Source organism: Nomascus leucogenys, chromosome 3, assembly GCF_006542625.1.
Source record: "Nomascus leucogenys isolate Asia chromosome 3, Asia_NLE_v1, whole genome shotgun sequence".
Lineage (NCBI taxonomy): Eukaryota > Metazoa > Chordata > Mammalia > Primates > Hylobatidae > Nomascus > Nomascus leucogenys.
In genome coordinates, this window is record NC_044383.1 from 16,940,135 (window position 1) to 16,952,213 (window position 12,079).

At 48.9% G+C, this 12,079-nt stretch overlaps 1 protein-coding gene across 3 annotated transcripts in view; it reads right to left on the reverse strand.

Moving 5' to 3' along the window:
* Positions 1-9,685: 9,685 nt before the first annotated feature.
* The window catches only part of LOC100582085 (inactive pancreatic lipase-related protein 1), a 31,405-nt gene continuing 29,011 nt past the window's right edge, over positions 9,686-12,079 (reverse strand). For all 3 annotated transcript variants that reach the window (XM_003254993.2, XM_003254991.2, XM_003254992.2), the window contains one exon: positions 9,686-9,808. In XM_003254993.2, coding sequence (XP_003255041.2) covers positions 9,745-9,808 — 64 coding nt within the window. In that variant the 3' untranslated portion in view covers positions 9,686-9,744. The remainder of the gene's footprint in view (positions 9,809-12,079) is intronic.

The following is a 12,079-nucleotide window of genomic DNA, read 5'->3' on the forward strand; positions in this document are numbered from 1 at the left end:
GAGGTGGAGCTTGCAGTGAGCTGTGATTGCGCCACTGCACTCCAGCCTGGGCGACAGAGAGACTCCATCTCACACACACACAAAAAAACCATTTCCAGCAGCCAGATCTTTCTACCACCATCACCACCCTTGTAACAATACTCTGATTTCCATCATCATAGGTTCATTTTGTCTGCTCTAGAATGTCATATAAATGGAATGATACAGTATGTACTCTTTAGCGTCTTGCTTTTCTCCCCCACAAGACATTTTTGAGATTCATTCACGTTGTTACATGTATCAGTAATTATTTTTTATTGCTGTGTGGTATTGAAATATTTCTGTAAGAATACAGCACAATTTGTTTATCCATTCTGCTGTTGGTGGACATCTGAATTCTCCAGTTTGGGACTATTAAGAATGCTATTGCTAAGGACATTCTAGTCTAGTGCAGGTCTTTTGGCAGACATATGCACTCATTTCTCTCGGGTTTATGCCTAGGAGTATTGTGAGGCTCCTGGAGTGTGTTCAGCTTCAGGAGATGCTGCCAGACAGCTTCCCAAAGTGGTTACACCAGCGTAATTCCCACCAGCAGCTGGATGGGAGCTCTAGCTGCTTCCCATTCCACCCCTGGCCTCTGATCAATCCCAGAAGCACGAGGTTGCCAGCAATTTCCTGAGGGTTTCATGTCAGAAAAATAGTTTTTTTTTGAAACTCTCTTCTGAGAATTCTAAGGCTGGAGGAGTGTGGAGCTGAGGGAAGCCAAGAACGAACTTTCTTATCTCAAATGGGCTTTAGAAAAGTCAAGGTTTCTGGCTGGGTGTGGTGGCTCACGCCTGTAATCCCAGCAAGGTGGGCAGATCACATGAGGCCAGGAGTTCGAGACCTGCCTGGCCAACATGGTGAAACCCCGTCTCTACTAAAAATATAAAAATTAGCCGGGCGTGGTGGCGCATGCCTGTAGTTCCAGCTACTAGGGAGGCTGAGGCATGAGAGTCGCTTGAACCCGGGAGGCAGACGTTGCAATAAGCTGAGATCACACCACTGCACTCTAGCCTGGGCAACAGAGTGAGACTCTGTCTCCAATAAAATAAAAAAATAAATAAATGAAATAAATTGAAAAAGAAGAAAAAAAGTCTTCTGGAATCTGTAGTGATGATGAAACTTGAATGGGGTCACCTATGTCTCAGCAAATCCAAAGCCTGATGTCACCACCCGCTGCCCCTGGAGGTGTTCGGCAGCTGAGAGAGGAGGTTAGGTCTAAGGCCTGACACTGATGTGCATAAGTGACCCCACTAAGGAGCCTGGAATGACAACATGAAGCTGAATGAAGCCCTAGGCTCATGACATGGGACCAGTGGGTGCCGGTAGCTTTTGGGAAAACATCCAAACTCCTTACAGTGGCCTTTAGAGTGTGGTGTTCTCTGGACCTTCTCTTCCTCCCTGGCCTCACCTGTGTCTCTCCCTTGCTCACTAAACTCCAGGTGGTCTCTTGAAAGTGCTCATCTCAGGGTCTTTCCACATTCTATTTCCTCTTCCTGACACTCTCCCCTTTGCCTGCCTAAATTAAAGTCATCCCTCAGGGTCCAGCTTACAAAGAAGCCTCTTTCAATCCTCAAATTGAAAGCAGACCTTCCTTAACATCTCTTGTCATGTTCCTTATCTTTGCTTTCATAGAAAGTATCCCAATTGATAATGACATTTCCATGACAATTTGTTTAGGTCTTGTCTTGACAAAAGAGTCAAGTCCTGTGTAGTCATTGCTATGTCGTGACAGCCTAGCACAGCACCTGCCAGATAGTAGGTAATCAGTAAATACTTGCCAGATGTGAACATGGGGAATTAAAAGTTAATGACTCATTTTAGCCAGATGTGGTGCCTGTAGTCCCAGCTACTCGGGAGGCTAAGGAGGCAGGAAGATCACTTGAACCCAAGAGTTAAGTCCAACCTGGGCAACATAGGGAGACCCTGTCTCTAGCAAACAAACAAACAAACAAAAAACAAAAAAACAACAACAAAAAATGTTAATGGTTCATTAGGTTGGTGATGAGCTGATCCTATCTGTGTCCCCAGATGTAGTCTCCCTTCTTCTTCCTCTCTGCTCTGTGCCCTGAGACTGCCTCTATGGGCTTCCTCCCTGGGCTACTTGGCCCTTGGCTTTCTGATTGGGTTCAGCCAATGGGAGGTATCAGCAGGTGGGATGGTGGAAGGAAGAGGTTGGAGTATTTCTTTCTAAGGCTCTGACAGGTGCAGCTGGGCACTGGACTCCCCCTGAGAGAGAATGATTGCAGTTGTTCAGAGGCCTGTGGTCCATTTTAGGGGACTAGCTAGGCACCTTCCTTTCCTGACTCTATATTCCTAACAAGGATTTCTGTCTTTCTTAGGAAAGACAGAGGGTTTTGGATTGTGTAGTTCTTTGATTTTTGGTTTAGCCACCCATGCAGTAGCCAACCCATTCTGTGGCTTGCTCGTAGCCTTTGGTGAGGTTTAGTTAAGGCACTTTCAGATAATCTGTGGGTCCCATCATCATCCTCACCTGGCTCTAGCCATGAATCGTCAAAGAAAACTTCTCACTGAGTGGCCAGTGGCGTATCATCTGGTCAACATCCATCCCAGAGAGCAGAGCTAGAAAAAAACAGGGAGGTTGCAGTTCCTTTAGGCAAGAGGCAATTATTGTTATTTCCTGGTATGCTTTATTCAGACTCTGTTCTGAGTGCCAAGTCAGATCACAGTCACCCCTGCTCTGGAAGGACTCACTGAGGCAGATTTGCTCAGTGTAAGGAAAAACTTTCCAGAGCTTAGACTCATTGGAAAATAGAATGGAGTTTTGTTGGTGGGGAATGAGCTCTCTGCCCCACTTGAATGACATGACAACATGAGCAGAGGTTGGCAGAAGTCAAGCAGCAGGTAAGGGTTGACTTACGGGATCTTCCTCCAAGGTTGTTTTCAAATCTGGGACCCCACAAGAAAGTTTGGAAACTGCAACCTAGAGAAAGGATGTTGCTTTTCTATTCAAGCAACAGTCACCCTGAAGGAGCACATCCCTTAAACCCCCTTTCTAAAGGGGATAAGAAATCACCCAAGAGGTAACAATGCCCAAGGTAATGAGGAGTAAACTGAGCAAACACATCTGGGGCATATAGTCCCAAGGGCAGATGTGAAGGGCCATGGGAGAGAGCTGAGAATGGGAAAGGAATCAGGTGGTGGTGGTTTAGAAGCTGTCCTCAGATAAATGGCAGTGATCAAATCCAAGTTCTTAGAGTTGTAAAACATTCAAGAAAGAGAGTCTTATTTAATTCCTGTTTTACAGCTGAGACAACAGAGGCCCAGAAAGGTTAAAGGGCTTAGTGTGAGGGTGAATGGAAGAGAAGGGACTTGACCTCTGGGTTTCCTCTGCTACTATGGTGCTATTGTCTCTCCTCCTGCAGGTCAGTTTGTTGATCTGTGAAATAGATGGAATCTAGGCTCATCAAGGAACATTGTCCTTGCACCAAGCTGCTGTCCAAAGAGGGCTGGGTACCCCTGCCACAGTCACCAGTAGGAAGCGAAGGTCAGCACCTGTGGGAAAACTCATTTGCTGACCACATGGTTGGCAGGTGGGAGGGTCAGGGTCTGAGTGAGCCCTGCCAGCTGGCACAGCAGCTGCCCAGGGGATGGGGGTGGTTTTGGTCCTCCTTTGCTTGTCCTTGAGGCCTGTTGAAACCTATTTGTCCCTCCCCTTAACACTTTCTTTTTTTTCGAGACAGGGTCTCACTCCAACACCCAGGCTGGAGTGCAGTAGTGCAATCTCGGCTGTCTGCATCCTCCACCGCCCAGGATCAAGAGATCTCCCCAGCTCAGCCTCCTGAGTAGATAAGACTACAGTCATGCACCACCACTCCCAACTAATTTTTGTATTTTTTGTAGAGATGGAGTTTCACCATGTTGCCCAGGCTAGTCTTGAACTCCTGAGCTCAAGCAATCCTCCTGCCTCGGCCTCCTAAAGTGTGGTATTATAGGCATGAGCCACCATGCCTGGTCCCCTCCCTTCATTCCCAGTGCCCTTCCCCTCCTGGGGCTAGCATCACCTCTTTCTAGGCCATCTCCCTCCAGGTCAGCCTCCCCCATTTCCTAAAGTCCTTCTCAGCTTGAATCCTGTGGGTGGTTCCTCACTGTCTTCAGATGCATTATTCACATGTCGGTTCACTCATTCACACTCATTTTCACATGGCTACAATGTGCTAGAGCTCTTCCAGCCTTGAAGGCACAACAGTGAGCAAAACATCCTCCATTCCTGCCTTCATGGACTGAGGGTCGCATGGGGCACAGACAATGGTTACCTATAAATACATATATAATTACAAATGATCAAAAACGCTAAGAAGAAAAGGCAGGTGAGGAGAGCTATCATGTAATTTGGGCTTTATTTAAAGAGAATAACTCTGTGGAGAGGGGTAAGAATTTAGGTGGAGTCCAAGCACCAAAACTAGGTATGCAAGGGTGATATTTTAGTCCATTTGTGCTGCTATAATAAAATACCCAAGACCATGTCATTTATAAAGAACAGAAATTTATTTCTCACAGTTCTGGAGGCTGGGAAGTCCAAGATTAAGGCACCAGCAGATTCAGTGTCAGATGTGGGATGCTCTCAGCTTCCAAAATGCTGCCTTCTTGCTGTATCCTCACATGGTAAAAGGGGACAACAAATGATGAACTCATGGAAGATGAGATGGAAGGATCACGCAGCTCTCTGGAGCCTCTTTTATAAGGACATTCACAAAGGTGGAGCCTTCATGATTTAAACATTTCCCAAAAGGCCCTACCTCTTAATACTGTCACAATGGGGATTAAGTTTTGACATGAATTTTGGAGGGACACAAATATTTAAACCATAGCAGATGGACATTGATATGGGCTGAATACAGGCCCCACAAAAAGATATGTTAGAATCCTAACCCCCAGTACTTCAGAACATGACCTTATTAGGAGATAGGATCTTTACAGAGCTAATAAAGTTAAAATGGGGTCATTAGGGTAAGCCCTAAGTCAATATGATTGACATTCTTATATAAAGGGGAAATTTGAACACAGAGACACATACATCCTGTGAACATGAAGGCAGAGATTGCCAATAAGTGGCCAGCAAACCATCAGAAGCTGTGGAAGAGGCCTGGAACAGGTTCTCCCTCATAGCCCTCAGAAGGAACTAACTCTACTGACACCTTCACCTTGGACTTCCAGCCTCCAGAACTGGTGGGAGACAATATATTTCTATTATTTAAGCCCCTCAGCTTGTGCTTCTTTGTTATGGCTGCCCCAGCAAACTAAGAGCTCCCATATGACCTCTGCCCAGCCTAATTTCTGCCAACACCCTTGATCCCTTCCCAGCTGATAATTGCCTACCTAGAAGGACACAAACAGTCAACACTCACAGTTCTGAACCTGCTTTTCCCCTCTTCTGAGCTTTTGCACCCGGGGTTCCCCATGCCAGGGATGTTTCCACACCTCCACCCCTGCTCCCAGGTCTCCCAGCTTCGTTTCTCCTCCATTGCCAGGGCTCCCTGCCAGCACATTTCTGCCTTTATTTCAGGTCCCAGGTCAAACTCTCTCTGCTCGCAAAGCCTGTGACATTGGATATCTCTTCCACATTTTCAGTTCCAGATCATACTCTCCAAGATTTTTCAGATGCCAGTAAATAAGTGAACTCTATTCTTTCTACAAAAAAAAAAAAAAAAAAAAAAACTCTCATGGGCTGGATGCGGTGGCTCACGCCTGTAATCCCGACACTTTGGGAGGCTGAGGTGGGTGGATCGCCTGAGGTCGGGAGTTCGTGACCAGCCTGACCAACATGGTGAACCCCCATCTCTACTAAAAATACAAAAATTAGCCGGGTATGATGGTGCGTGCCTGTAATCCCAACTCCTCGGGAGGCTGAGGCATGAGAATCGCTTGAACCTGGGAGGCAGAGGTTGCAGTCAGCTGAGATCATGCCACTGCACTCTAGCCTGGGCAACAAGAGCAAAACTCCATCTCAAAAAAAAAAAAACTCTCACAACCCCCTGGAATATTCCTATTGACTTCGTTGTATTAAGCCTCAGCTCAGGAAACAAAAGTTCTGCTACAAATTATCACAACAAAAAGGAAGATTTATTTCTATAACTGGTAAAAATAGATTATCATCAAAATGGAAACATAGTAATTTCTCAGAGAGAGTCTGCCCAGGAGCCCTGGGAGTTAAATACTCCTATATCAGGGCAGGCTCTCACCTAGCTGCACATGGGAATCACCTGTGGATTTTTAAAGAGGCCTGTGGCTTATGATTACCCTTTAATTGGTTAGGGTGGGGCCTGGGATTGCTCTGTTCTTTTTTTTTTTTTTTTTTTTTTCTCCCAGGTGACTCTGGTTTGCAGCCAGGATGGAGAACAACGGGCATGTCTTGATTGTGTTTTGGTTTCGTGCAACTTGGAGTTGTATGCAGGGTGTGGATTGGGTGGCATGGAGCAAACCTTAATAAGCATTGCTACCTAGCAGGGACCCCAAAGCTCTGCATGCCTACAGCCTTCGGGTAACTTTGGGGTGTGCGGCCAGACTGTGACCACACTCCTTAGATGGTCTTGCTCGCCTTATAGCACACTGACTTAAGGCTAGAGCCTTACGTTCCCATGGTGATGCTGATTCTGTTAGAACCCAAGCTTGTACAACCCACAGCCCATGGGCTGCATGCAGCCCATGTCGGCTTTGAATGCAGCCCAACACAAATTCGTAAACTTTCTTAAAACATTAGGAGATTTTTTGCAAGTTTTTAAATTTTTATTTTATTTTTATTTTTAGCTCATCAGCTAGCATTAGTATATTTTATGTGTGGCCCAAGACAATCCTTGCAATGTGGCCCAGGGAAGCCAAATGGTTGGACATCCCTGTAAGTTAGACCCTTAAGACAACATGAGAAAGGCAGGGCTCAAATGTTGCATTCATTTTACCCATGAGAAAGCTATGGTCCAGAGAGGTGGAAACCCCTTGTCCAGGGTCACCTGGCTTGACTAGAATCCTGAATGCTAGCTCAGTGCCCTTTTTCATTGCTTCCAACAAGACTGGATGTCCATCTAAGCTTTATGTTAATAAAGTCAATGTTAATATGCCATATTTTCATTGCCCCAAAGACTCTATCCATGTGCATTCTGAACAATGTGCCACTTTTGTTACTTAAAAAACAAATAGAATAGTCCAGTCAAGCTGGCCTCATACAACCCCTTAAATCTAGAAACCTGATCAGATTTGGTCAGGGCCATAAAGACAGGGCAGGCCTACCCCAGAGAGCCCTGGATCCACATCTCCTCAAGTCAGGGTGTAAGGGCTGTGGATCTGTGGGGCTGAGCTTGGACTCCCCAGTGGCATCAGAGAGTGGACTGTAGACACCCACACTGATCAGTAGTCAAAGTTCACACTGGTGATCTTGGAACCTGCTGTTCTTTACCTTCCTGGGGATTTTTCCAGCTGCATAACTGATAAAAGGACATAGGTTCCAGGAAGGGAATGTGGGAGGAGTGAATAGGGGCCTGGCCCCGTTCCAGCTCGGGTCTCCATCTGCTGCTTCCCCTGCCCCTGGAGATCCAACCATCTCTGCCCCTGCAACTGGGACCCAGGTCACCACAGGTCACTCCAAGGTTCAGAGCAGTGCCTCGGCCGAGTGCTTATGGACGTGGCCAACAGCCTTGGGGAGCCTCCCCAGCTGGCTTCCTCTCTCCAGTTTCTCTCTTCTCAGTTTCCTTCCTATTTTAAAATTGTTTTTCCCAAGTCATCACCCATAGCTGTCAGTCTGGGAAGCATGGTGAGACAGACTGTCCTTGACCAGAGAGCAGGGCTCTCACCCATGGCCAACCAGCCACACCCCCTCCCTTATACCTTGGTTCCAATCACTACCCTCAGATGGTCCTTATCACTTCTGGGTGTTGGCAGATGCCGCCTCCTCCTAGCTGGCCTCCCAGCCTGCAGTCTTGGTAGGACATCTTCCTTCAAGCCTGGGCCTGTAACAACCTTCTCTGTGGAGCCTTCTCATCTTGCTCCTTCCCTCTTCTGAAATTCCCTGGCCTGGGACCTACCTTGCTTTTTGTGCCTAGCAGGCAGCATCACAGTGCTTTTTCAGGGGCAGCCTCCCTAACAACGAGCACTGCCTGAGGGCAGCATGTCTTCTGATTTCCTCTCCTGCCAATGCCTGGCACAGGGGTGGGTACAGAGCTGGTGTTTGATAAGTGGCGAATCTACATTCCATTGATTGAGCTCTTTGCTTGGGGTGTGGGTTCACCGCGGATGCTGCTGAAACTGACAGAGAACCAGAGGGTTCGGTTGTCTCCCACTTGGTGCCACCACCCAAGGGGTGGGTGTCCCTGGCCGCCGCCGTCTTTGTCACCCTCATCATCACTGCGGTTTACCGAGCACTCGCCTTGCACCCTGTCCTGTGAGGCCCCTTCCTAAGGTCGCTCTTTTGATCCTCGCTACGACCTTGCTTTGGAGAGACAATCGAAGCCCACTCGCATTCACGTCTTAAGTTCAATGATAGCTCGACGTGGCCACACAGGTTAGAAACAGAAGTCGGTGGCTGGGCGCGGTGGCTCACGCCTGTAATCCCAGCACTTTGGGAGGCCAAGGCGGGCGGATCACAAGGTCAGGAGATCGAGACCATCCTGGCTAACACGGTGAAACCCCGTCTCTACTAAAAATACAAAAAATTAGCCGGGCGTGGTGGCGGGTGCCTGTAGTCCCAGCTACTCCGGAGGCTGAAGCAGGAGAATGGCGTGAACCCGGGAGGCGGAGCTTGGAGTGAGCCGAGATCGCGCCACTGCACTCCAGCCTGGGCGACAGAGCGAGACTCCGTCTCAAAAAAAAAAAAGAAAAGGAAAGGAAAAAAAAAGAAACAGAAGTCGGCACCAGGACTGCCGGGGTGGGATTCGGGGCTTGGTGAACCACGGAGAGACTCCCTGGGGGAAGTCGTGACTTGGGACACCGCAGGGCGGAAAGGCCTCCTGAAAGAACGCCAGCTCCTCCCAGGTCTCTGTGGGTTGGGCCCATGGGGACGCCAGACTGGCTGGGGGCTCCTCGGGGCCCCAGCCGATTGGCTGACGGAAAAGCCCCTTTCGGCAGGTCCCGTCCTGGGCCCCGCCTCCGCGCCGCTCTGTGCAGAGGTGTCCGCGAGGCATCCCCTACCCACGGGAGCGGGACGGAAGCCCGAGAGCGCCCTGCACCTGTGCCCGCCTCTGCGCACCTCCCCAAGAGCCAGGGCCAACAAGGGGTCCCCTCACCCTCAAAGCTACCTCCTTAGAGAGGCTCGTCCTCCCGGGCCTGCCGCGATCCCTCGGGGTGGTCTCGGTGAGTCAGGGAGGGTCGGTGAAAGAGGGGTCCGGGGCCCGGCCCTCCGACCTGTCGGGGACAGCGGGTCACTCTGTGAGTTTGAACAGCTGCCTGCCCCTCTGGGCCTCAGTTTCCTCCCTGTGAAATGAGGCGCGGGGCTAAAGGCTGGTATCCCCGAGCTGAGGCTCCGGAGTTCAGTCCATCGCCACCAGCTCAGGCACGGAGAAGACAGTCGACCCAGGCACAGGAGCCAGGGAAACTGTGTGACCCAAAGTTAATGGGGAGAAACCCAGGTATGGGGACGTGCTCGGGACATTTGCAAACGTTCCATTCCCAAATGTATCCCCGGGAGGCGGCCGCGGCAGGAGATAGACTCAGAGCATACAGATGCACCAGTGGATTTTATCGGTGTGAACGCAGCAGCCAGGTCGCCCCGGTAGCTTAGCAGGGCATGAGAGTGAGCAGCGTGTCTTCCCGCACCGTGTCTTCGCTACAGAAGTTGTACCTGGGGAGAAAAGGAAGTTTTGTAAGCGTTTGGGTCACCTTAGCAAAACCGAGTGGGTTTTTTTTTTTCTTAAGGGGTTAAGCCCAGGTCACAGTTGATGAGTGATTCAGGAGGCACGAGGGGCCACTAGGGCTGGAGCTGTAACCAGCGCCTGCAGCGCTTGCTGCCTGGAGGCTCTAGGACAAGGTCTGCTGTGGTTCTGGAGTGTCACACAGAACGGTGGCCTCCGAAGGCAGGGACTCTCACTCCCTTGTCCCCGCAGGCGCCTGGCGGCCTCCATAGGCCCAGCAGCCTGGCTTACAGAGGGATGCTGTCCTCCAGTCACTCTCGGAAGGGGACAGTGGCCAACACGCCCTGAGCCCTTCTCATCTGCAGCCAATTATGCTGCTTATTTCACTTATGCAAACTTCATCCTCACCACACATGTGTGAGGGGGTCTGATGATTAGTTCTACATTACAGGAGAGGAAACTGAGGCACAGAGAGCTCTCCATTAATCAGCAGAATAACAAAGATGCAAAAACAGGTCCATCTGATGCCAGAGGCTGTATTTTCCATGGTAGGATCACACGTCAAGCCTTCCTTGACCTTGTCTTCCAGCTCTGGAGTCAGGGGACCTGGCGTTCCTCCCTGGAGTTCCTCATGACCTTGCCCTCCCACATTTGAGTGCTTCGGAGCTAGTTATCTGAGGACTCTGAGGAAGGATGTAATAACTGGGAAGCTAAAGAAAATCAAGATTTTGGTCCAAGCTTTTCTCAGAATCCCCTCATATTTTTTAATAACCTTATTGGGGTATTAATTCCAACTAAAGGACCTGCCCACTAGGATTCCCTCCAATGACACAGTATCAAAAGAGAAAGGCAAGGCCTGGTGTGGTGGCTCATGCCTGTAATCCCCACACTTTTGGGAGGGCGAGGCAGGTGGATCACTTGAGGCCGGGAGTTTGAGACCAGCCTGGCCAACATGGTGAGACCCCATCTCTACTAAAAATACAAAAATTAGCCAGGCGTGGTGGTGCATGCCTGTAATCCCAGCTACTTGGGAGGCTGAGGCACAAGAATCTCTTGAACCCAGGAGGTGGAGGTTGCAGTGAGCTGAGATCTTGCCACTGTACTCCAGCCTGGGCAACAGAGCGAGACTCCATCTCAGAAAAAAAAAAAAAAGAGAGAGAGAGAGAAAGGCAGCCCCCTTCATTTGTAGAAGAGGGCTCCCTGCCATGACTGTTGAGAGTTCCATGATAAGAACGTAACATCCCACGACGGTAAATGTAAAAAGTCTTATAATTAACACAAAACAATGCAGATGTAAGCAGTTATTATTGTGGTTCTCTCAGGCCTAGCCACCTGTGAGCTTGGAAGCTTTGCCCCATTTCTTCACTTGTGTTCCTTGGCCCTTCCCATCTTGTCTTCTGTGTTTCATTTTTTTCCTCCAAGAAGCCCTAACCTGGCACCAGAGGCCTCCGATCATATTCCCTGCACTTGGGCCCTGTCGCCCCTCATGCACCTGAACCTATTGCCCTGCCCCTGTGCCCTTCCTCCCTCCTACTCTCTGCCTCATCCTGAGAGCTGCCCTTCCTTCCATCACAGCCTCCCCAGGGCCCTCTGCTTTCCTCCTTGGCCACTGTCTCTCTGAGCCTCTGCTGGGAGTTCTTTATTTGGTCTTTTGACCTTTCCTGTATAAGTCTGATTTTTCTCAACAGCTAAACTGTAAGCTCCTTGAGTGTAGGCTCTGTCTTTGCATCCCTTACTATTTGCCAGGCCATACAATAGGTACTTAATAAAGTCATTTGCAAGGGTACATTTACCAAAGGTACTTAATAAAGAAAGAGAGGAGGACAGGGAGAAATAAAGAGGGGGAAGGCTGCCTTTCTCTTTGGATACTGTGTCATTGGAAGGAATCCTAGTCGGCAGCTTCCTTAGTAGGAATTGAAATCCCAATGAGGTGACTAAAAAATGTGAGGGGATTCTGAGAAGAGCTTGGACCAAAATCTTGATTTTCTTTAGCTTCTTTATTATTATTATTATTATTATTATCATTATTATTATTAAATGTTACTGGCCATTTTCATAACAGGAAAATGTTTGAGTAATTCAACTAATTCAATGTTTTTACTCCCCAAACTAGTTTGAGAGATTTGAAGCTGGTTTTGACTTTCCTCTGTTTAAAAAACCTGGTGTCTTATATCCAGCTGCTCTTAAGAAAGAGTCTTTCTGGAGCAGACAGCGAGGGGAGCTGCACTCAGCCACTGGAATGCAGGTGACAGCTGATGGGC